The following is a 24,917-nucleotide window of genomic DNA, read 5'->3' as shown; positions in this document are numbered from 1 at the left end:
AAGAGCTTGGGGTTTGCTTCCGGGTCTTGGGCCCTGGCCCTGGGCGCAGAGGCTTCTGGGAGGTAAGAGTCGTAATGGTGTCTGTATGATTTCCGGGGGCTGCGGCGTTAGACCTCGGCCGACGTGAGCGGCAGGAAGATCGCGGTTGTCTCTGTTGTCCGAGAGGGGCGGGAAAGGGTGGTTGGGGTCGGAGGCGGCAGTAGAGAGCCGGGCGCGGGCGGAGAAGNAGTCCCAGGCGGGTCGCGGAGCCCGCAGCGTGAAGGCAGCTTTGCAGACGGCGTTTAGTAGGGTCCACGCCCTTCCAGCCCCCCGACACCTTGCGAGTCGGGCCTTGGGTGAAGAGTCCTCGAGTTTCTGGTAATAGTCTGAAGGCGAGCCCCCGGGAGGCGGGAGTGATAATAATACGGGGGGGCGGGGGGGCAGGCGGCGGCGCCCCCAGCGGCACATAACCCACTTTCTCCCTCTGCATACACCCCTTTTCCCTCTTTGAAAATCTAGAGAAGTATACCAGTTCCCCCAGCGTCCCTACACTCCTGCTTTTCGGACGCTTAACGGGCTTTAGGAGCCACATCTAGGCACTGCTCTTGACACCTCAAAACCAAGATTTACGTAAGGAATGGGTCCCTGAGTTTTGTTTATCAAAATCCTTTGAGGGTGAGTCTCTCTCCTGTCTTGAGCTTTGTAACCTACAAAAGACCTGACTTATAACGGTTGCTGTAGGAGAAAATTAGATCAACAAAAAGATGTTGAAGAATTTTGCCCATGTAACTGAATTAAACTTCAGCACACGTTGCTCCAGGACACTCACCAACTTTGTCAGTGGTTTTAAAACAATTTCCTTGTTCTTGTAGTTGCTAGCCTCTTTTCTGTTGTACGAGGTTTAGGTAAAATGCAAACCTTAGGGTGACTGGTGGAGTCATGTTGAGTTGAGAATTTTTAAAACTTAATCGTGGCAGTGCTAAATGTTAAAAGGCTTTGACATTTCAATTCTCATAATAATCCTTTGAGGGATATTGCCAGTTCCACAGAAGCTTAAGCTGGGTGACTTGGCCAAGGTCACAGAGCTGGGGAGAAGGGGAACACAAACTCAGATCTTCATGAGAGATTTTTTGGCACTGAATAAGAGCTGCCTTAAGAAACCATATTCCTCATACACCCCGAGCTTCATTATTTGTTTTCTTCAAATAATGTTTGAGATTATTTAAGTGAATTTTGGAGAATGAGTTTTGGAAATTATTTCACAAGGATGGATATTTGTGAATACTTTATGAAATGAGAGTTTATCCTTTTGGAAATAACTGGATACTATTTTTCCTTAAAGCGTAAAAGATGACGACAGCAGCTAGACCAACATTTGAGCCTGCAAGAGGTGGGAGAGGAAAAGGAGAAGGTGATTTGAGTCAGCTCTCAAAGCAGTATTCAAGTAGAGACCTACCTTCGCATACAAAGATAAAATATAGGTAATGAAGACTTTTCATTTTCTTGTTCAGAAAATAAGACTGAAAATGTTAAATGGCACGGTCATGAGATTGTATCATCTTTGAGGATTTATCACTTAAGCCATCTGTCTTCATAGCCATAGAATGCAATAGAGTATTTGACCTTAAAATTATGCTCTGATTATAATGCACTACTATATATTACTGATGCAGAAATTGCTATTAACTGGGATTTCCATACGTCGATGGCACAGTAATAGTTACCTCAGAGGGCCCATGCACTGTCTGCACTGATCAATTTGAGAATCAAAGTGTCACAGTAATGAGCCCTGAGTTTACATGCTAACAGAAAGTAAAACACATTTTAATTAATCTGCGCCCTTATGGTAAAATATGTGACTCAGTTTGGGCTTTCTGAAATATTGGAAACATCACAAGGATGAAACTTGCTGTATCCATGTTGCTTAAGTAACATTTGTGCTCTCATTTGTTTCTGGTTTAGACAAACCACTCAGGATGCCCCTGAAGAGGTTCGCAACCGTGACTTCAGGAGAGAGCTGGAGGAGAGAGAGCGAGCTGCTGCAAGAGAAAAAAACAGAGACCGTCCAACACGAGGTACTAACACTACCCCCAGACGTTTGTCTCCTGAAATTAGGTCGACAACAGTTTTTCTTTCATATTCTAATTGGAACTCATCGGTATTTTATCTCTTTGCCTTTAGAACAACTTAAAATATTGTTTGCTTTAAGATGTCCGTAACACTTAAGTGATTAGTGGAGATAACGAGGTTGATTCTAATTCCACTTGTGCTTCTGTGGTGGAAGGAACAGGATGATCTGGGGATATCTAGCAGCTGTTGTTTCAGTTCACATAAAGCTTTTGATCGTTGAGAGCAGCCACATTCGTTGAGGCCCATAGTTTCTGCCAGTAAGGGTCTCTTAATTTTGTTACTGGCTTTTGGCAGGCATTTACAGGCATCAGTTAGAGTCGGGTTTTGTTTTTTTTTTTCCAGCATATGTAAACGATTTCCTAAATTTCCTGAGAAAGGCTGTAGTTCCCATATTAAAATCAATACTTTCATTAATTTATTCAACAAATACTTAACCAAGGGCACATGCCAGACATGGTGGTTCCTGTCCCTGCTATCATAATGCTTCTAATGTACGCTCTTTGTGCCCACATGTCCCTAAAATGTTACAAGAAATGTAGTGTTTATTTTTGTGAGCTAAGTGATGTTTGTTTTCCCCCAGAACATACAACCTCCTCGTCAGTGTCAAAGAAACCTCGGTTAGACCAGATTCCTGCTGCCAACCTTGATGCAGATGATCCTCTAACAGATGTATGTTTTGTTTCCTCCATTGATCTCCACGTGATAATTTTTTTATGTTTTTTGAAATGCTTTTTTTATTTTTTGACTTTAAGAAGGAGTTGTATTTTTTTTTTACTTTCTGGTATTCACATGTAGCCATGATTTCATTGTTAAGCTTTATGGTTGATTTTTAAGTTTGTTTATTTATTTTGAGAGAGTGAGAGCATGAACAGTGGAGGGGCAGAGAGAGAGAGGGAGGGAGAACCCCAAACAAGCTTGGCACTGTCAGTGCAGAGGCTGATGCAGGGCTTGGTCTCATGAACCGGGAGATCGTGAACTGAGCCAAAATTAGGAGTCGGACGCTTAACCGATTGATCCACCCAGGTGCCCAGTGGTTGATTCTTTTTTTTTTTTATGTTTTTTTATTTATTTCTAGGAGAGAGAGAGACAGCATGAGCAGGGGAGGGTCAGAGAGAGAGGGAGTCACAGACCGAAACAGGCTCCAGGCTCTGAGCTGGCAGTCAGCACAGAGCCCGACGCAGGGCTCAAACCCACGAACCGCGAGATCATGACCTAAGCGAAAGTCAGACGCTCACCCAACTAAGCCACCCAGACGCCCCAGTGGTTGATTCTTAAACAAAAAGTATTATTAATCACAAGAGTAATCAGACTTCAAGGGCAAGTTTGATCTCTGGAGAGCCATAATGAAGTACTCTATTAAAGAATAAGCTTCCCTAAGAGATAATTCTCTGTACTAAACTCTGGAGGTTGCCCATGTTTTCTGTACTTCCAGAAGCCATTCTTCATCCTGGGGTCTCCTTTAGCACCCTCAGGAGTTGAACGCAGGGGCCTTTCCAAATTAGATACCAAGGGGCTCTCTAGATGTGCATCTCAACTTAATGGCTCCCTCTCCTTAGGGAGGGAAACGATCCAAGTGGAAGGCTTTTAGAGTTAGTGCATCAGTTAGCATTAAAATTCATTGGGACCTTATAGTCTGTAATTAACCTGCAATTTTCTACATACATTGGGAAAAAATGAGTGGCTTTTCATGGGGAGCATCTAACTAAATACATATGTCAGCAATTAATTCCAGACCTGACAGTTTGAATTCAGTAGTGAACTCCATAATTAAATAAAGGGAACCCAGTTTTAAATGGGGTTTAATCATTGTTTGAAATTATTCTGAGAACGTAGCACCCTTTTTTGTACTTTTGGTTATCCTTACTTCCTGGCTTAAAAGTTGTTTTGAGCTGGTAAAATTACTTGACTCTCAGGGTGATACACTGTGTACATATATGCTGCGCCATATCAGTGGAGTGTTCCTTCTGGTTTTAGGGCTATTTTCATATGTAAATTCTCTTTGGACCCTGTGAGTTTGAAAGATACTTTGTTACACTATTTGCTGTTATAATCTCTCAAACATATGCGACATTTTAGTAAGCTTGTTTGTGAGGTTTTATTTTATTTTTTGGTTGCGCATTGATTTTAATTATATTTAGGTACATTTATCTTTCCCAGCAGGAAACTTAATCCTGCCCCCAGAGAGTTGATAAGTGTAATTTTTGTGGAGAAATAAATGAATAATGTGTGTTTTCTTTCCAATCTACTGGACCGTTGTCATTCTTTTTCAGGAGGAAGATGAAGATGAAGATTTTGAAGAGGAGAGTGATGATGATGACACTGCAGCTCTTCTTGCAGAACTAGAAAAAATCAAAAAAGAAAGAGCTGAAGAGCAGGCCAGGAAGGTAAAATGAAAATATTAGATATTTACATTTTTCTCTATCTTCTTTACTAGACTAGAAATATTTTTTGATGTAAGTAATATCATCTTATATTGGAAACCGTGCCCTGTTTAGCTATTACAGCACTCGTAGGTCTATAAGTCTGATTATTTTTGTGACATCCTAACTTTCCTGGTTGTGTTAAAAATTCTTTCCAAATGGCTCAGACTTGCCTACCAACTCTATCAATTTGCTCTTTGTTCATATCCTTGTTCATTTGTTGAGCAGACGTTTAGTCATTGTCCATTAAGTGTCAGAGGAGTCCAAGATGAATATGATATATGATCATGGCCTACCAAGAGCCCATGGGTATAATGAGGCCATCTTTGTCTCTCTCTCTCTCTCTCTCCCTCTTTTTTTAAAAATATAATTTGTTGTCAAATTGGTTTCCATACCTTTATCTCTTGGTCTCCTGTTTCCAGCCTTCTTTTCCAGGCATATGTTGATACAGTCTGTTAATAGATTTTATATAACTTAGGGCATTTTACCTAACTTCTGGGTCCCCACAATCTCTCCATTTATATATACAATGAAAGAAAAGAATGTCTCCGTGAGAGTTACAAGGATTACATAGGATCTGTAGTACAGACTTTTAACCTTTGGACAAATTAGCCATAGTAGCAACAGTAAGAGATGAAACAGGTGAGCTAGAGCAGGTCACAGCACTAGTGGTTCACAAACCAGTGCTAAAGGAGTTTGGACTCGATGTTGAAGGCCATGAGGAGCTAGTTAATTTCAGCAGGAGATTGATCAGATTGGATATGCATTTTATTTTTATGTTTATTTCTTTATTATTGAATATTTCAGTAATACAGGAAAATATGAATAATAAACTTAATGGATTATGCAGTTTGGAAAGGTTACTTTGGCAGAAGCGTGGAGGTTGTATTGAGAGAACTGAGTGAGGAGGCTGTTCCAATAATCCGCACATGCAATTATAATTTTCCATGATAGGAATTGGAGTTGAGGGAAGTAAGTAGATGCTGATAGAGCTGTCAAGGAAGTAAAATTGACCAGATGAAGTGGCTGATTAGATGTGGCAGCCACGATGACCCCTAGTTTCTGGGCAGATGTTGCTGCCAGTCACTAATACAGGGGATGGCAGAGGATGGGTGTGTAGACAGAGAGAAAAGAGATGATGAACTCGGGAACAGGTTGAATTTGACACATTATGAGACATTCAAATGAAGATGTCTGCCTCCGCTTTCAAACAGAACAACTCAGCTTTTTTTAATGAGCTTCTGTGTAAGCTTAAACCAGGAATTGTTCTGTTTAAGGAGGGAAAAAGACTGACATGGGTTCATGTGAGGAGTCTAGGGAAGTAGAACATTGCTGGATTTCAAATTGGAAGAATATTTTAAATGTAATTCTCATCAAGTTTGGCACAATTCCCATGATAGCTTGTAATTGTATCTAATTTTTAAAAATCAAAGAATTATAAGAACTTTCCTGAGATCACTTGCACACCACTAGAGGGCAGTTCTATTCCAGAATCTTTGAGCTTGCCTAACAGCTCTAGGTACGCAAAGAGAGTCAAATGCATTTGGTTGACCGTTAGGAAAGATAAATATTTTATTTTTTATTTTATTTTTTAATGTTTATTTTTGAGAGACAGAAACAGAATGTGCACGAGGGGAGGGGCAAAGAGGGAGAGAGACACAGAATCTGAAGCAGCTCCAGGCTCCAAGCTGTCAGCACAGAGCTCCGTGTGGGGCTCAAATTCACGAGCTGTGAGATCATGACATAAGCTGAAGTTGGACAGTTGGACACTTAACCAGCTGAGCCACCCAGGTGCCCCAAGTATAAACATTTTAGACAAAGATTTTGGAATTTTAAGAGGTTCATCTAATCTGCTCTCTTTGTACAAAAATGTATTGGTGTTTCTTGGGGTTGAATGACAGTTTTATTTCTTTTGTTCCTGTTTTGCTGCCTGGTTTTCTAGTGGCTGATTTTTGAAGTTTCCCAAAATCACATTTTCAAACCAGTCAGCCTATGACAGGGGCTAGGAGGCTTTCTGTAGAGGGCCAGATGGTAAATATGTCAGGATATTTCAGGCTAGAGACCATGCAGTCTCCAGTGTAGGTGTTCAGCTCTGCTCTCTGTGGCACAAAAACCACTGCAGACAGTATCGTAATGAATGAGGTTGACTATGTTCCAGTAACATTTTATTTTCAAAAACCCGGTGGTTTGGATTTGATCTGTAGGCCGTCATTATTCACCTGTGTTTGTGAACTATAATGTGCCTGGTACCTGAGTATCGAAAGAGTGGACACCTTTTTTCCCAGTGCTGTGTTTGGCAGTTGGCCAGGACTCTGAAGGAAATAATGTACATATACAGTGGCCAAAACTTTATCATATCACATACATTATTATTATAATTTGGGTATGGTGTATATTTGAGCTCTTATTTTTGTAGCATTTCAGAGAAAAGTCTTTTCACTTTTGGCATCAAATAATTTGTTAAAAATACATAGTTTTTAGAAAGCTATCTACTGTTAATCTATGATGGATGTCCCTGACTTTGTTTGCTTACGATCTGGAAGTGACCTAAAGCAATTTCCCAGCTTATTTCCCTGAAAATTGCACCTTGTTACTTCCCAGTTATTTGACCTCTTAAAAATGAAATCTGTTGCTCATATTTGGATATTAAAATGAAATATCAACCTGTATGGAAAATTAGGTTATTTTTTGAAGTGATCTAAAACTTTATTAGGTTCATTTTAAATTGAAAGTCTCTTTTTCCTTGATCAATTTTTGTCATCCCTAAAATACAATAAAGTGGGATTTATCTTTGGTTTAAAAAAGCATGAGCAGGTAAATCAGCAGTTACTATGGCTAAGAAATCTAGGGATTTATATTTTTAAGAATGAAACTGAGGGTGATTTGAGTTTAAAGAGGTTAATGCTAAATTAAAAGTGAAGAAGGATGAGCTTGTTGCTGATGAAGAATGAGAGGTATAAAAATGGAAAATTAGTAACGATAAATGATAACAAAATGGAAAAACTTGTGAATTAGTAGAAATGAATGTTAACTGAATGTAAGATTTTACATGATAGTTTGTTTTATTTTAGGAACTACTTGGTTAATAATAACTTGTTACTAGTCCTGGAAGTGCACGTTTACATTGTTAATAATTCAAAATAAAACTATTTTTAATCGTGGTTATGTATAGCCCATCTTTAAAAATAAAGGTAATAGTTTTGCTAAAGGTGTCTTTTTGAGGTTTAATGTATTCTTAAATTATTAGAATATATTTATCGATGTACTCTTAGAATGAGCAGTGAATTTTGTATGTACTTCAAGAATGAAAATAGATTTAAATATGCATTCGAGAATTTCAGAGTTGAACTAATGAATGTATGATGACCAGCAGGCAATACTTATAGTAAAAAGGCCAAATTGTTTCCATAAGTGAGACTTTTCTGGTATATCTTTAAAAAAAAAAAACCCAACTAGATTCTTATTCCAGCTCCCTCATAAAATCCTAACAGTCTTTTAAAATAGTTATGCAAGAAGATTGATCCCAGAATTAATGTAAGTAAACGAGCCCTTCTGTGTCATTGACAGGAACAAGAACAAAAAGCTGAAGAAGAAAGAATACGTATGGAAAACATTTTGAGTGGAAACCCTCTCCTTAATCTCACTGGCCCATCCCAGCCTCAGGCCAACTTCAAAGTTAAAAGAAGGTACTTTACACTAATAGGTTGGATATGTATTGCAGATTGTGTGTTTTATACCAAACTGTATTATGAGAAACCTCTAAAAACCTCCTTTTCACTGATCATCTTCTCCATCCGATATTGGAGTAACAGAAGGAGAAGGAAAGAAAATGTACTTTCAGTAGATTTCAGATAACTGTCTGTGTACCAGGTACTGTTCTAAGCACTCAGGATGGAGCAGTGCATTGAGCCGTTGGCCCTACAGAGCTCACATTTTAGATATATGTGGGAAGAGTCCCCACGACCACCCTTCACATTCAGAGACTCGTTAGAAGGACACAGAGGACTCCGCATATGGTGGTCCTTGTGACTAATAGAACCATAGCCAGGTCATAAGAGGAAAACTACGGGTGGAATCCATGTGCACACTTCCTCATGCTCTGTCCCCCTTCTGAGGGGTCATCCAGAATATTCTTTATTCTGGCAATGACATGTGGATGTGGGCCAGCACATGAGCCTTACTGGTTATACCCCAGTAGTTTCTTCTCCTTTGTTGCCATAAAATGCAGGCACTACAGTGGATGATTACTAAATGTGACTGATGAGAGAGTATAAAATCTGTAAAACCCAGTAATTTAAACGATAGTACATCGGTCAGTTATCGTCATCCTGAAGTATCTACACTAACCAGCGTAATCTGGTGCTGCCTCTTTGTTTCAGAGCTGAAGACATTAAATAGTTATGCAGTTATGCCTGTGTATTTCGGCTTTTTAACCTAAAGTTTCTCATACAGCAGAAGTAATGTTTGTATGCTCTAGAAAGGAATTACCCTTCCTGCTGTAATAAAGCAAGATTACAACCTATTAAGAATTCCTTTATTCTTTTGGGGGTAATTGCTGCATCAAGTGACGTACATGTTGAGCATCTTTCTGGGTAATGACTGAGCTTTGCAACTCACTTGTTCTTGTCTCCTGATACAGACATGTAAGTGTTCTGTTTGCTTTTCCCTTTAGGTGGGATGATGATGTTGTTTTCAAGAACTGTGCAAAAGGTGTAGATGATCAGAAGAAAGACAAAAGATTTGTAAATGATACGCTGCGATCTGAATTTCACAAAAAGTTCATGGAAAAATATATTAAATAGTACAGTTTTATGTGCTTAATTAAAGACTGTAAAATGTAAATGATCATTCTGACTTTGTTCTGTTTTCTCTTTCCCCGTCTACATTGTGCAAAGGCTTCCCTAATTTTAAGTTCCAAAATATACTCTCTTTTATGGATCCCTTATTTGTTAAGGACTTGGGAATTGGTTTAACGTACTTTCCATTCGTGGAATATTTCCAGTCATGTTTTCCTTCTAATACGGGAAAGGGAACCTTCTTGCAATAAATGTTTTCAAAAATCTACATAACTAAATCTGTGTCCCCAACTTTTTTGTTGAAATGTATGCAGCTTATAAAAGATTGCATATTTTCTTTTGTGAATTGTATTTCTTTGTGCATTAATTTCTTCTCACTTCTTTGACGTTGATTTAAGGTCAGTTAATGTTGATATCTTCTCTGTTTTTTAAAAGTGTGATGGAAGATGAAATGGCCCCCATTTTGGTATAGAAGAGTGTCCTCAACCTCTAAGCTCCCTGAGTATGTGTCTGAGGGTGCATGGGGTATCTTTCACTTCTGCAAGCGCTCGTTTGTTTTCTCTTGGCCCAGAACAGCTCCTTAAGCATGCCTGGTAAGCATGTGGCACTCACCTGTGTTCTCCTGGATACTCAGCTGCCGTGTCTCTCTTGACCAGACTTTGCACACTGATAGACTTTAGATGCAGAGCCTAGGAAAGTTCTAACAGCAAACAATACATGAAATAAAACCTGTCGAAATAGGGTTTTGTTCGCTTGTTTGTTACCTTGGAGGATATGTTCTGGGGAGTGGGAGTGGCTCTATACAGCTGGGAAATTAGGTTTCCCAAGGCCTGGGCGGTGATTGAAGGGTGCCACTTTGGTAGAAAAATTGGGACCAGAAACTGAGCCATTTACAGAGACTCAGTCCTAAGATTCCTCAGTTGTATCTGATAGCTTGATAAGGTCAAAGATAAAACTTGGAGAGCAAACATAATATGCTTTTATCACTGGCTATTTATGTCAACCCTTTTATTTATTATTTTTTATTTATTTTATTTTTAAAAATAGTTTATTGTCAAGTTGGTTTCCATATAACACCAGTGCTCAACCCTTTTAGAGCTTACTCACTACTCCAGCATTTCCCCATAGAAGCTTGGACACCGGTGGTATGTAGCCTGCGTCGGGTGTAAAGCTGGAAATGGGGCCCAGGTCTTGACTCTACATTCAGGCTCTGCATTTTTTCCAGTTGATCTATTTACACAAAATTTTAAACACTTCAGTGTTGTTTTTTTTTAAACCCTTTATTAATATTTAAAACCCTATTTTTAAAATATCTCTAGCCTTACAATTTACAAAGTGCCTTTACGTTCATTTTCAAGTTTCTAAATAGCACCACTGCTACATACAAGTGAAGTCCCGGGTGCTTCCAAATTAAGGAAGATGAAACTTAGACCAAATGACTGCATCAGAGTTAATACATGTATGAATGCCTTCAAACTACGTGAAAATGTGCTTTCAGATGTGATGTGAAAGACGTGAGATTTCCAAAACTAGTCTTCGGATTCTGGGCGAAGTCCAGGAAAAGAGGCAGGGGCACTTAATCCTATAAGCTTTTCCTTTTTAGCATCTGAAAGGCGGATCGCACACACAGGCTGATGAAGGGTGCACCCTTACCGCATGCAGCATGCACTCCAGATTCCGTTTTTTTCAGTAAGAGTCAGAGTAAAGGTCATTTCAGTGTTTTCATTCCTCCTTTGACTATACTTTTCCAGTGTCAGACAGGTTGTATAAACCGAGTCGGATGCAAGATACCCAGTGTTCCCGCGGCAGCTCACGGATTTACAGAGCAGGGAAGAGACTTCTTCGCTCCAATGCCTTGCAATCTTGAAAAACATCTTATTGAGGGACCTTTTATTCCTCTAACAGCATGTGCTGAGTGCAGAGCCAGCGCTTTGAAGCCAGACGGACCTGGACATGAAGCCATAAAGCGCTGTCTCTTCAGGCTTTAACACAGTATTCAAAGTACGCTTGTATTGCATTCATTTACTAGGCACCGCTCTCTGTAATAGACACCACTCTCTGTAAAAGTAGGCATTTTCCCTGTTTCATAGACAAGGAAATTGAAGTTTATAAGAGAAGTTTGAAAGCCAAGTCATAAACCTATAAGGGGGTAGGGGCGAGATGCAAACCTAGAACAGTCTTTATTCTTAAAGCCCATCCTCTTAATTACTGGGCTTGACTGCTTCTTCATGTTAATTAGCCCTGACTTTGCTCACCTAAGAAAAAATAGCAGTGAGATAATCATAAGGGAGTTTGGTGGGAACTGCGTAATACTCTGAGGTGTAGGTATCTGGCCAGCATAGTAGGGATTTCTTACATGTTCTCTATACTAGCATACAGCAGGGGCCGGCTAAAACTTAGAAAGTGTTGTTGTGTTGTTTTGTTCTTTTCATAACGGTCTCACTTTGAACTAAGAGACTCCATAACCCCTCAGTGTGGATTGGGCAATAGATAACTAATTGCTTTTGCTTGGTTGCTAGAATTAGAAACCTAGTAACAGTCCAGTAGAATAGAGGTTTATCTTAAGAATACTTCAGGGACACCTGGGTGGCTCAGCCGGTTCAGTGTCTGACTTTGGCTCAGGTCATGATCTCCCCATTTGTGAGTTCAAGCCCCACGTCGGGGTCTGTGCTGACAGCTCAGAGCCTGGACCTGCTTCAGATTCTGTCTCCCTCTCTCTCTCTCTGTCCTTTCCGCGCTCTTTCTCTCTCTCTCTCAAAAATAAACATTAAAAAAAAGAATACTTAAAAGGCACCTCCTCTGCCCAGCTCTGACTCTACTTCTGTCAATTCATGTGCCCCACTTCCTCTGCAAGATGAAATTTCTGCACCAAAATACTAGAGACCGGAAGGAAGCACCAGCCCCAGGGAGTGGGGTGGGGCGTGCCCTGTCTGAGACAGCTGCTTAGGAGGGCTCCTGGGATTCTACCACTCCAAGGAGGGAAGGGGGGGGCAAGGGAAAGGAGGTCAGCCAGCCTTTCTGACGACCCACATGTTACCCCAACCCCTCTTCTAGGGGCACGGTGTGCGGAGCATGGAAGACAGAGGCTTGGGCTCGCCCTTCAGCAAATGTTGGGTGCCGTTTTATTTGTGGTATTGTGGGGAGGTGGCTCTCACACCTCTAAACCACACCTCCATAAAGGCCCCTACTGCGTCTTAGCCATTGGAATCCTTTTATATCAAAACTCTTTTAGGTGTTTTTCTTCGTGTTTGAAAATGTCCTGCTCTTGCCCGGCAGCATCGCAGTCAGAGGCACATTAGGAAACAAATGCAAGTACCTAAAATAATTTATGTACATAGAAGAACATTTTTTAAAGGTAAAGCAACAAGAAAAAAGAAAATCTATGGGGGAAAGAGTAAACGATTCAGTAAACGGTGTCAGGAACGTTTAACAACAATTTGGTAGAACATACATTGCTACCGTGGAGCACAATGGCAGTGTAAGACTCCTCCACTTCCGCCGGTCAAGGAAGAAGAAGCCACCTGGGCCGCCTGGGCGGTTCAGGCGGCTGAGCGGCCGACTCTTGATGTCGGCCCCGGTCCTGAGCCTGTGATTCTGAGATTGAGTCTTGAGTGGGGCTCTGTGCTGACAGCTTGGAGCTGCTAGGGATTCTCTCTCTCTCTGCCCCTCCCCTAATTGTGCTTGGTCTTGGATGCTCTCTCTCTCTCTCTCTCTAAAAAATAAACATTTTTTTTGAAAAACCGAGAAGCCCTTTGTAGTTTCAGAAAGCCTGGTACTTATATAATCAGAGAAAGGAAGCATCCAAGGGTGCTAGCTCTCTGTGGCCCTGGTGCAGAGCAACCTCCAAACAATAGGGACCAGGTGACAGCAACACTAATAATAGGACACCCCGGTGCAGAGGATCCAGCGTCAGCCTGCAGCTAATTTTTTTGTTTAATGTTTGTTTATTTTTGAGAGCGAAAGTAGGTATTGTGAAGAAGGGGACAGAGGATCTGAAGCAGGCTGAATGCTGACAGCAGAGCCCCATGTAGGGCTCGAACTCATAAACGATGAGAGCATCACTTGAGTCGAGTCAGACGCCCAACTGACTGAGCCGCCCAGCGCCCCAAGGCTGCCACTTATTTGCAGAGCTTCCTGCTGTACCCCAAGGGAGGTACAACCCACGCTGCAAACCACATCGGTGCCAGAAGGCCATGGGAAGCGGTCTCCCACAGAATCCTTAGGAGACCGTGATTTGCTCCTGGTGAGTCTCCCATTATCCCGAGTCCAGGAAGATCCCGAGGCGCCCTGCCGGGACTCGCATCAGCCGTGCTCAGCTCCTGCTCAGGCGGCCTGTGCAAGTGTGTGTGAGGTGCCCGCACAGAGCTGTTCCCTCACACGTCCTCTGGGGGAAATTTCCTCTACTTAAAGACTTAAAGGAAAAGAATAAATAAATATCCTAGAGAAACATCTCGGTAAATGTGTGTTTAATCCTGAGCTGAGCTGGCCTTTTTGAGCATGATAACAGAAGCAGAAAATAGAAAAAACAGATAAATTGACCCTATGAGATTTTGTAGATCAAAGAATTTAAAATGCCAATATTATGATTAAATTCCTTTGCTTAGACAGCTTTTTTGTCTTCTTAGAGTTTCTGATTACCTTTCCCTTCTTCGTTAATGCCTTTGTCTTTATTTTAAATGAGATTAGCAGACAAGTTCTCTACACCCTTCTAGCTGCGTACTCTCACCTTTCACGGTCTCCCACATAGAATCTCCCATTTCCAGGGTCCCATGTCTTTCTCCTTGATTTGTTCCTTTGTCTCTCGGAATACACCCTGCAATAGCTTCCGAGGGAAGGATGAACGAGAGGTAGCACGTCCGAGTCCTTGTATGTCTACATCTAGCTTTAGTCTACCTGACCCCACCCACTGACTTACCCCCACCTGCCTCTCCCAACAACACCCCCGCCACACACACACCGTTGATAGTTTTCTTGAGTGTGGGTTTAAGATAAATTTCTCTTAAAATTTAAAAGGCTGCTTCATTTTTTTCTAAATTTCAGTATTGTTGGGGTGCCTGGGTGGCTCAGTCAGGTAAGTGTTGAACTCTTGATTTCAGTTCAAACCGTGATGTCGAGCCCCATGTGGGGCTCTGCACTGACAGTGCAGAGCCTGCTTGGGGTTCTCTCTCCTGTCTCTCTGCTTCTTTTTCTCTCTCAAAATGAATAAAGAAATTTTTTAAGATGTTCAGTAAATTTCAGTATTGCTCCTGAAAACTTCGATGTCAATCTCCTTTATATTCCTTTATATATGTCCTAATATTTTGTTTTTAACTGCAAACTTTTGGCATGCTCTCCTTCTCTCTCTCTCTCTCTCTCTCTGTCTCTCTGTCTCTCTGTCTCTCTCTCTATGACTGTTTTACAAGTTTGTAATGATATACCAGCTGTGAGTCTATTACCATTGTATTTTGTTTGATTCGCAGTGAGTCCTTTGATGGTGATTCCTAGCCCTGAGTCCTGGTAAAAATTTTCTCCCCACTATTTCTTCTGTTCTCTGTTCAGGATGCCAATTGATTGGTGGATTACCCTTCTATCTTTTTTTCTTTATATTTTCTCTATTTGTTCTTTTATTTTTTTCTTCTTATTTCTCTTTTTGTTCTACTTTCTAAGGAATTTTTTTAGCTCCTTTCATTTCAGTTATTTTGCTGAATTTTTGTTTAATTGTGGCAATCACATTTAAAATTTTCCAATCTCTTTTTTTATTCTCCTAACCTTTCTCTTACTCTCAGTAGTTTTCAACCTTTGCTTCACATTAGAATTACCTGGAACCTTTTCAAAACATTCATGCCCAGGCCATACCCCAACCAATTAAATCAGAATCTTTGAGACATCCACATTTTCTAAAGCTCTCCAACTGATACCAGTCTTTATCCTAATTTGAGAACAAATGCATTATCCTATGTCTATTTTAGAACCACAGTACCTTTTTCTTCCATATTATATTAATATTAGATATTCTTCAACATTTAATATCTAATATTATATATATTACATGTATATGGACTAGCTAGATAGATAGGTAGATAGACTATCTACCCTATTCTCGCCCTATATAGAGCAGATACAATTCTCAGGCTACAGACTCAGATATGTAAAAATATATATTGTTTTGTTTTACCATAATTCAATTTAATTTCTATTTCCAGCCCCTATCCTCACAGATAGAAGAAATTTAATCTTAGTCAATGCAATTTTATTTCAGACCTGGGTTTATATATGCAATATCTTTTGACTCTTTCATAGGTTACTTATTCAGGAGAGGAGAGAAATATGCTTGGTCATTATTTTTAAACTGAGGCACCTCTTGAATAAATTATTCAATGTCAAAACGAAATGGGGGCACCGCCATTTTGGTTTTCCTCTTAGCTCCCTTTATGCTTGGAAATGACATGTCACTCGTTCAGACACAGCACACTTATTAACACATATATTCCGTCTGTTATAAAAGTTTATTTGTTGGGCGTCTGGGTGGCTCAGTTGGTTAAGCATCCGACTTCGGCTGAGGTCATGATTTCATGGTTCAAGGGTTCGAGCCCCGCGTCAGGCTCTGTGCTGACAACTAGCTCAGAGCCTGGAGCCTGCTTCAGATTCTGTGTCTCCCTCTCTCTCTGACCCTCCCCTGCTCATGCTGTCTCTCTCTCTCTCTCTCTCTCAGAAATAAATAAAAACATTTTTTAAAAAAGTTTATTTGTGCCTTTGTCGGATCCCTCCAGTAGGACTGTATTTTTCCCTCTAGAAAGGAGAACTGCATGTCATGCATGTCAAGTTCCCAGCATGGTACATTACACAGTCATTTTTTCTAAACTGAAGTCTGTGTGTTTTTGCCTAGATATCAGGGCAGGTGTTAATGGGCAAAGCAGTTATAAAATGTTTTCCAGCCAAACACACACACACACTTGCTCTCACACACACCTGTGTGTACACACACCCACTCAGGCACGTCGGTGCACGCAGGTACACATCATGTTTTTCCTCCACCTGCTCCAGATTTCCACCGTGTGTGAATCTTTCACCATCGCAGCTGCTTCTCTGTGATTTAGGAGTTTGCACGTGTCATGGCTGTGCTAACTGCTCCCTAAGAAAGGGCGGTGAGAAGGGACTCCCCAGATCCCAGGACAAATGATGAGGTTGCCCTTGGCAAGGCTAAAACCAAACACAGCTCTCTGTTCAGGCACCTCTGATGTTTAAAGCCTGTTCTCAAAACAGTGAAGATGAGATGCCCATCACATTGTAAAACGTATAGGTTCTGATCACATTTTTAACCCATGATTAAACATTCTTTAGCCTGATTTATGGGTTAAAATCCAGTGTAGGCTCGCCAGAGCTAGGCTAACTACATCTGGTGTGGGAATTCTAGATTCACAGAGAAGCCCGAAGGTGTTGGGACTTCTACGCTTCCGACCTTGCGAGAATGTTCTAATGTCAAGGGAAAACAACTATGGCTTCTGTGTTCTCTCGATCAGACTGTAATTAAGAGGCCTAAATTCCAAGAAGTTTGGCTCTTGAATTTAGTGATTCTGTGACTACTTGGAATGATCTTTCATATCCATAAGTGTATATTTAAATAATGTTATAGTACATTGAAAAGTGTAAACGTTATTTCCTGGCAAGCTGGCTAGTCTGGATGGTAGGACTCCTCCTCTCCTTGACCACCCTGGGGGCAGAGGAAGTCAGCATTTGTCCTACGGCTTCTCCGGGAGAGCAACCATCTGTGTATGCATCCCCTCCCCACCTGGTGGTCCACTGTGAACACAAGGTCAACATCCATCAGATGACAGGGTTGCCCACCCCCTACTTCCTTGCTTACCTTCCCCTTATTTCCTGAAGCAGAATACACATGTTTACCTAATGAGAAAAAAAAACTTTAATTTAAGGTACTATTTTATTAATGCACAATTTATTTATTCTTTCTTTTTAATAATTGTCATGTAAAAGTTTCAGCGTATGTCAGTTAATACATACTGTTTACCACTGGCTGCATTTACATTGCTTTTGCCTCGCGTTGCCACTGTTCTCAAAAATGTTTGATATGTATATGTAATTTTGTGTAAAATGAATTTCATTGTATTTCGTATATTACGTGTGCTTTTTTACTTTTCATTTTTTTATTTTTAATTTTTTAAAGTTTATTTATTTATTTTGAGAGAGACAGGGACAGCGCAAATGGGAAGGGGCATAGAGAAAGGAAGGGAGAGAGAGAGAGAGAGAGAGAGAGAGAGAATCCACACTGCCAGCACAGACCCCACCATAGAGCTTGAACTCTTGAACCATGAGATCATGACCTCATGAGTCGAAAACTAAGAGTCGGACACTTAACTGACTGAGCCACCCAGGTGCCCCATGTGTGCTTTTTAAGAATAAGGTAAAAAGACCCAGTATTCTTCTACTTTCTTGCTTTTCTTTCTCTCTCTTTTCCTGCTTCTTCCACGGTAGCACCCATGAGGGAACCCATATCAATAGCCTAATGTGTATCATCCATGTTTCTCTCCTTCACTCTTATGATCACTCGCACACGTACATGTGCACACTTACTCGTTTTACATACATGGGATCATACGACAGAATTCCATGCCTTTGTCACTCTTCCTCAAAAGAATTGCATAGAAATAGTTCCAAGATAACTAGCATAATTCCAAACCATTCCTTTTGATGGTGATGTGCAAGATTTAGTGGTGTTCTGGAGCCATCTCATATTTAGTACTCACCTAAGAGCTGCTATTTCAATATTCAAAAATTTTACAGGCTAGTTATAAGTCATAAGTAGCTTAAAATAGTCCATCGTGGGAGAATTTATACCACAGAAATTGGCAACCAGTAGAAATTGGGGCCTTCTGGTGAAAGTTTACAATAGTTGACACAAGTAACCACTTTTTGGCTGGCAGTTCATATTATTTCTCTCTTCCATTTGTTTTCTGTTCCCCCCACTGCAAACAACGCTATAATAAACTCCGAGGAGCTGAGCGGTGCGGAACGGGTTGGGCAGCTGCCCCACAGGAGTTGAGTCCTGGCTGGGCAGACGAGGAGGGGGGTGCTGGGCATCACATCCCAAATGCAGCTGCCTCACTGTTCCCTTGCTGGCTCCGTTTTCAAGAACTCCCTGTGTGGACACTTCCTATGAGACTCTTCCGTGGTGTTGACCTCTCATCCTGGCCTCCGTTTCATAGTCTCCTCTACTTACGCCCTCCCTGCCGGTCACCCTTAGCTGCCTCCTCTAGTCTTTACATTCTGGGGAGACCCACATAGAACAACAAAGGCACAGTCCCTTGGGTTTTGCTCCCTAGGGAACTTGTGGATGGTGGGTAGTGTGGACCCTGGGTAGAGGCGGGAAAAAGCCGGTTTCAGTTGGGGTAAGCTCTTTCAGAAGCAGGATTGCTTCATGTTGCCGATCTCCGTAACTCTGTCTCCAGCCGTATCTCCGGCCCTTGTCTCCGGCCCAAGCTCCTGGACGTTTCCCAGTCTGCTTAGAGTCTCCACCCAAGGCCACCGCCACCTCGCATCCAGCAAACATCTCCAGAATAGAGCTCCTTCTCTTCCTTCCCTGCCTTTTGCCCACACCACGACTTTAGGCAACTGCCACTTCTTCATTTGTGTGTATCCCAGAACTATTCCTCTCTGTGTCGTTTACACAAATGCATGTGGCAAGCCTGGGTGTCAAGCAATACTAGTTCCCTTCCCTTCCTTCCCTTTCACTCGTCTCCTTCCTTCTCTCTTTTCTGGAGGAAGAGCAGTCTCGGTGAAAAAAGGATGTGCATAGAGGTGCCAAAGGGAACGCGCTTGCGCTTAGAGGTAGAAATGTTCTTTAGGGGCGACTGGGTGGCTCAGCTGGTTCAGCATCTGACGTCAGCTCAGGTCATGATCTTGCCACTCGTGAGTTCAAGCCCCACATCAGGCTCTGTCTCCTCTCTCTGCCCCTCCCCAGCATGTGCTCGCTCTCTCTTTCTCAAAATAAATAAATAAACTTTAAAAAAAGAAAAAGACAAAAAAGGGGAAAAAAATGTTCTTTAGACAGAGAAACCAAGCATGGGAGCCTCCAGAGGAAAAGGACAGTCAGAGCTCATATGCTTTACCACTTTTTATTGACCACGATTTAACGAGAAATGAGATGAGGTGGGTGATGAGGAAGGGGCGGTCCGGGCTCATTCTGGCTTTCCTGTCACCAGCCACAGAGGGGGCTCTAGTCCAGAGCTCACTGGAGCTGCTTAGTCACTTTAGGACCCTGGCCAGGCTAAGGCAGAGGACCCGATTCAGCTGAGAGCATCCAAGTCAGGAAAAAAAAATGTTTCTCTTGGGTTTCTTCTCTTCCACTTGAAAATTGCCAAAACCAGGCCCATCCATCAGCCTTGGACAAATGCTGCTACATCCATCCTCCTGTTATCTCCTGAGTGGGGTCATTGGAAAAAGCTCATAAAACATGTGAAGACAGAACATAATTATTTAATAGGCTGTCAGAAGCCCGAGCACCATGGTCCAGCAGCAGACCAGGAAAAATGAAAGAACGCTCATGTGGAAAAGTTTGTGGTTTTTGAAGCCAAAAAAGAAATTGGAAGAAATAAAGCTAGAATGTGTTTTGCTTATAATAGTGAGTCAATGCCTTTAGCGGGTGGGTCTACACATGTGCTTAACAGTGAGCACCTACTCTGTGCAAGCCACTGTTCTTTTTTTTTAATTTTTAAATGTTTATTTTTGAGAGAGAGACAGACAGAGAGCAAGCAGGGGAGGGGCAGAGAGAGAGGGAGTCACAGAATTTGAAGCAGGCTCCAGGCTTTCAGCACAGAGCCCAACACAGGGCTCGAACCCATGAACTGTGGGATCNATCAGTTGGCTGTATACTTTTGGGTCCACTTCTGAGTTCTCAATTCTGTTCCATTGGTCTATGTGTGCAAGACACTGTTCTAAGTGTGGAAGTTCAAAGATGCTCAGGAAACAGTGCTGGTCTTCTAACCTATGAGTCTGCTGGTCTGAGGTCAGACAGAGAGGGGTTCAAATCACAGCCCCACCACTTACTGGATTTTGCTTGAGTCATTTCATCCCCCTGAGCCTCAGTTTACCAATCTGCAAAACAGGAATAATGCAAAATAAGGATAAAGATCCATTTTGTAAGAATAAGACATACCATATGTAAAGCTCTTTACATAATGCCTGGTACATAGTAAATGATCAATAAACCTTAGTTCTCTCCTGCTCCCTCCCTACGTTTCTCCCACCTGTCATATCAACAAGCTATTTTCTTCATTGTCACGTTTCCAGGGCCCAGAGGGAACACACAGGGAGGGCAGGGATTGTCAGGGTGTCAGAGTACAAAGCTGCGCTTTAGGGGAAATAAATGCACATGTTCAGAACCAAACAAGGAAAAACAAAATGGTGAATGGGAACTGTTGAAAGAACCCCAAATTTAGTCTAGAGAAGAGAAGATTTGGAGTTTGGCAAGGAGGGGTGGGAAGTCTGTCTTCATCTGTGTAGAAGGTTCTTGTGTGGATCGGGAATGAGCCCCGATGCGTCTGGACCTAGACAGGCTCCAGCTGGGTGCGAGGAGGGGTCTTCTGCCGGCAGAGCTGTCAAGGGCAGCAGGGATGAGTGGGAGGCGAAGTAAAGCCCGAGTTCCGGGAGGTGAGCTCAGGTGCCACATGCTGGCGAGTGGGAGAGACACCCTCTCCTGCCTTCCAACCCGGAAGGCTCTGATTCTGACAACTCTGCTCTATTAGAAAGAGTCACCTGGGGTGTCTGGGTGGCTCAGTCAGTTAAGTATCCGACTCCTGATTTTGGCTCAGGTCATGATCTCACCCTTCTTGAGTTTGAGTCCCGTATCGGGCTCTGTGCTGATGGCAAGGAGCCTGCTTGGGATTCTTTCTTTCTCCTCTCTCTCTGCCCCTCCCCCATTCACGGACTCACACTTGCATGCATACTCTCTCTCTCTCTCTCTCTCTCTCTCAAAATATATAAATAAACATAAAAAAAAAAAAGAAACAGTCACCTAACAGGGTCAGCAGTTGCCCCTTGGGGCCATTTCAAACCTCATTTGCAATTGCCAACTCCGTAAGTAATGGTGCAAACTTGGTTGTTCAAGACCAGCCCCTGTGCTGGTCTACCTGTAGTTTCTCAAATGTTCCAGCACTCACCCTGCTTCTCTCCCTCCCACACCACCCTTAACAGTTCCTGCCTGTCCCTCATGGGCCAGCTTCAGTCTGCCAGGAACCTTCCCGGATCCCCACAAGTGCAATCGGCACTTTTCTTCTTCCTCTTTCCACAGCATCTTCCTTCCAGGTGTACGAGAGATCTCATGCCTCATGGGAATTACTCTCCCATAAGAGATAGGGGCTTCTGGCCTCTCACAGACGCTTCGTGCTATTTATTTTCACTTCCTCCCACCCTCAGATAAAATAATGGGTGCTTAATATCTTAATATTTTTAGTTGCTTGAATAAGGCAAGTTACTACATGATATCCTCTCCCCCGCAAAAACAAGCAAACAGGAACAGAAGAAAACAAGTGAGCAAAACCCAAATGCAATTGCAGCAGTTTCTGGTTCTGTACCATGGCCTCTCCACACTGCGGGTCCACGGGAAAAGAGCTTTGCCACTATGACTTACGTAATGACTGACTGTGGACCAGTGCTTGATCATAGTCTGAGCTCCCCAAATCTCTCTCTTGCTCATTTGTTCGCGATAACCCCAAAACAACTCTGGTAGCGAGGAGCACGATTTCGCGTATTTGGGTTCGAGTGCTAGCCCAGCACATGCTAGCAGGGCGACCTTCAGCAAGAGAACAGGCCATGGGGACTGGACTCAGTCCCTTCAGCTGTGACACGGGGTGGATGACAGCTCCCTCTCAGGGTGGCATGTGAATCCAATAAGATGCAAAATGCATCTTTACAAATGTCAGTGGCCAATGTAATTAGCATCCAGTGCCATAATGTCTTCCTTGTGAAACACTTCCAGCCAAGCCTGCACTCTGAGAAGGGCAGGTGTGGACTGAGCCTGCTGTCCCGGTAACCGAAATAGGACTCAGAAGGGATACTGAAGTTGCTGACCCACTGCGTCCCTGGTGCCTGCCACTTCTACAAAGCCCGTTTCCTCTCCTGAGGTTTCTGGCTCCGGAAAAGAGGGAAAAGCATGTGTCTTGCGAAGCCGGGCAATCATTTAAAATCCCTCTTTCATCTCCTTCAGTCTTTATAGAAAAGAAGGAGCTGTCAGCTTTGCGTTGCTAAAACCTGAAAAGAGATTAATGACAGTAACAGTTCATGTGGAGATAATGTACCATGAAAAATACCCTCCATTCGAATTCTCTCGGTTCAGAGAAGTGGGGCCTCAGAGGCAAGTAAGACTGATATGATTATGAGTCAGACACTTCGGGACATACAGAAACAACTCAATTGCCCCAGGAGGCCATTGCTTTCCTTACCTGAATTCTCCACTAGGCTCCATTTGCATTTCTCCAGGTAAGCCAACTTGTTCGTGGAGACTTGAGCTAGCCTTGAAATGTGAGTCCACAGCATAACCTAGAGTGATCGCCGCCTGAGCGTATCATTCAGGTGAACGCAGTGCAAAGAGCACTGGCTAGACATTGCTCTGCTCTGTGGTGTCGGGTGACCGCAGGTGGCACACAGCTGCTGGGCCACCATGACAGCAGAGGGGTAATCTTGCGATTACCACCGTGCCTGTGGGCAACAGGGGTGGTTAAAGTTTTCTGCCTTCCCTTCTTCTTTTCTTCACATCCCCCAACATCGTAATTTTAGTTCTTATTGGAGATTATCTCCCTTATTTCCACTTGTGGCTCTTGTCCTGATTCAGCCCCTTAGTTTTCAAAGGAGAAATTGAACCCCGCCCTCTCCAGGTCCTCCCCAGAGGCTACAACCACACACTCTTGATTCCAGTCGTTATAAGAGCCTGATTTATGAGAACCGTGATTAGGGATGGATGAGCAACATCGACGAGTTATGAGTTTTATCACTGGATCAGCCAGATGGTGCAAAAGCTGTGCTCTGGTACCAATGAGTTTGACCCCCAGAGACTCACTTTCCTCGAACAGCTGCTGTGAACGGGCCATTCCCCAGGCAACAGCGCCGCGAGGAGCAGCCCTAGGTACACCCGGTTGCAGCTTTTACAGGGGACTGTTTCGCGCTGTCACCCGGATCTTGGATCTCGTCACAAGGAGCCTCCCTGACAGGAGCCGTGGAAACACTCCTCATGGCACCAGGTCTTGGCAACTAGAAAAGCAATGCGTCTTCCGGAGGAACTAGGCTGCTTTCACCTCAGACCTGGGGAGTCCTGTGAAGACCCGGGGCTCCCCTGTGCATGGCCCCCGGGGAGCTCTGAGGCAGGTCTGTGCACACGCCTTTCCTCTCCCAGGCTCCACATTTCCTCTGCTAGTCACCCTCCAGACCGATGTTCCCTTTGTTAGGATCTCCTCCACCCTTTATTTTTTCCTTTGGGGTGACATGTATTTTTGTAGGCACTATCTAACCATTCTAGAAAAAAGAGGGGATCTATAAATACATTTCAGAATTTATAGGATGCCTTGAATGGTTTCTTAACCATTTCTTGCCTGTACATTTAATCTTCTTAAGTAGATTATAGTCAAAATAAGAGGAGGGTGATATGGCTGGATATTCATATGCCTCCTAAAGGCATATGTCGATGCCCTAAGGCCCAGTGCGAGGGTATTTGAAGGTGGGGCCTTGGGGAGGTGATTCGATCATGTCAGTGGAGGCCTTGTGAAGGGGATAAGTGCCTTTATAAGAGACATGAGACATGATCTCTAGGTCATGATGTCTAGGTCAAGGGTTTCCCGTACACCAAATCTGCTGGCACCTTGCACTTGGTTTTCCCAGTTGCCGGAGCTGTGAGAAGCAAATGATAATGTAATAAATGTAAGCCAGTCTATGATTTTTCATTATAGCAGCACGGGCAGACCAAGGGTAAGTTTTTTCTCACTTCTTTTATGTCTTTCAATGGGTCAATTTGGGTTCTCTGAGAAGCAAATACCAACACAGTATTAGACATGCAAGAGATGTGCTGGGGGGAGCACTTGTGAAGGCTAAAGGGGCAAGGGAGCGAGTAGGGAGGGCTGCCCTCCCTGACGCAGGTCTGACACCAGCAGAAGGAGATTGGGGAAGAAGGAGCACTGGGTAAGAGGAGCCTCCGGCCTCAGTGAGCTCCGAGAAAGCCCCAGCCAGGCCAATGGGGAGCGCCAGGGCAAATATTTCCCACCAGAGGGGCCTGCGCTGCTCAGGGATGGCCAGGCTCTAGTACTCCTTCTGTTCCTGGTCATGGGCTGGGCACAGCCCAGGGAGGGCACGGTCTCAGCATGAATGCATGGGGACATCTAAATATGTGGCAGCTCGGGGCGCCTGGGAGGCTCAGTCGGTTGAGCGTCCAACTTCAGCTCAGGTCATGATCTCGCAGCTCGTGAGTTCGAGCCTCAGGTCGGGCTGGAGCCTCGCGTCGGGCTCTGTGCTGACAGCTGAAACCTGCTTTAAATTCTGTGTCTTCATCACTCTCTGCCCCTCCCCCACTCATGCTATGTCTCTCTCTCCTTCAAAAATAAATCAGCATTAAAAA

General features: G+C 43.0%; 1 protein-coding gene across 3 annotated transcripts; it reads left to right on the top strand.

Annotated features, from left to right (window-relative positions):
• Window position 1: 1 nt before the first annotated feature.
• Window positions 2-9,374, top strand: CWC15 (CWC15 spliceosome associated protein). Of its 3 annotated transcripts, none has more exons than XM_077775025.1 (7): window positions 2-62; window positions 1,322-1,460; window positions 1,942-2,054; window positions 2,690-2,778; window positions 4,380-4,493; window positions 8,097-8,215; window positions 9,202-9,374. In XM_077775025.1, the coding sequence occupies exons 2-7, from the start codon at window positions 1,330-1,332 to the stop codon at window positions 9,329-9,331; spliced, it is 696 nt and encodes a 231-aa protein (XP_077631151.1). In that variant the 5' UTR covers window positions 2-62; window positions 1,322-1,329; the 3' UTR covers window positions 9,332-9,374. The 3 variants fall into 3 exon arrangements, with proteins under 3 accessions (XP_077631151.1, XP_077631150.1, XP_077631152.1); XM_077775024.1 differs by lacking the exon at window positions 2-62 and adding an exon at window positions 234-357; XM_077775026.1 differs by lacking the exon at window positions 2-62 and adding an exon at window positions 492-654.
• Window positions 9,375-24,917: the final 15,543 nt, after the last annotated feature.

Source organism: Crocuta crocuta, unplaced genomic scaffold, assembly GCF_008692635.1.
Source record: "Crocuta crocuta isolate KB4526 unplaced genomic scaffold, BGI_CrCroc_1.0 scaffold1293, whole genome shotgun sequence".
In the NCBI taxonomy this organism is placed as follows: Eukaryota; Metazoa; Chordata; class Mammalia; order Carnivora; family Hyaenidae; genus Crocuta; species Crocuta crocuta.
Note: the sequence above shows the minus strand (reverse complement) of the source record. Positions and strands in the feature narration are given on the sequence as shown.

Coding starts and splice junctions, on each gene's coding strand:
- CWC15 (XM_077775025.1), top strand. CDS start 1,330: ATGACGACAGCAGCTAGACCAACATTTGAGCCTGCAAGAGGTGGGAGA. Junction 2,055..2,689: donor CAGAGACCGTCCAACACGAG/GTACTAACACTA, acceptor GTTTTCCCCCAG/AACATACAACCTCCTCGTCA. Junction 2,779..4,379: donor CAGATGATCCTCTAACAGAT/GTATGTTTTGTT, acceptor ATTCTTTTTCAG/GAGGAAGATGAAGATGAAGA.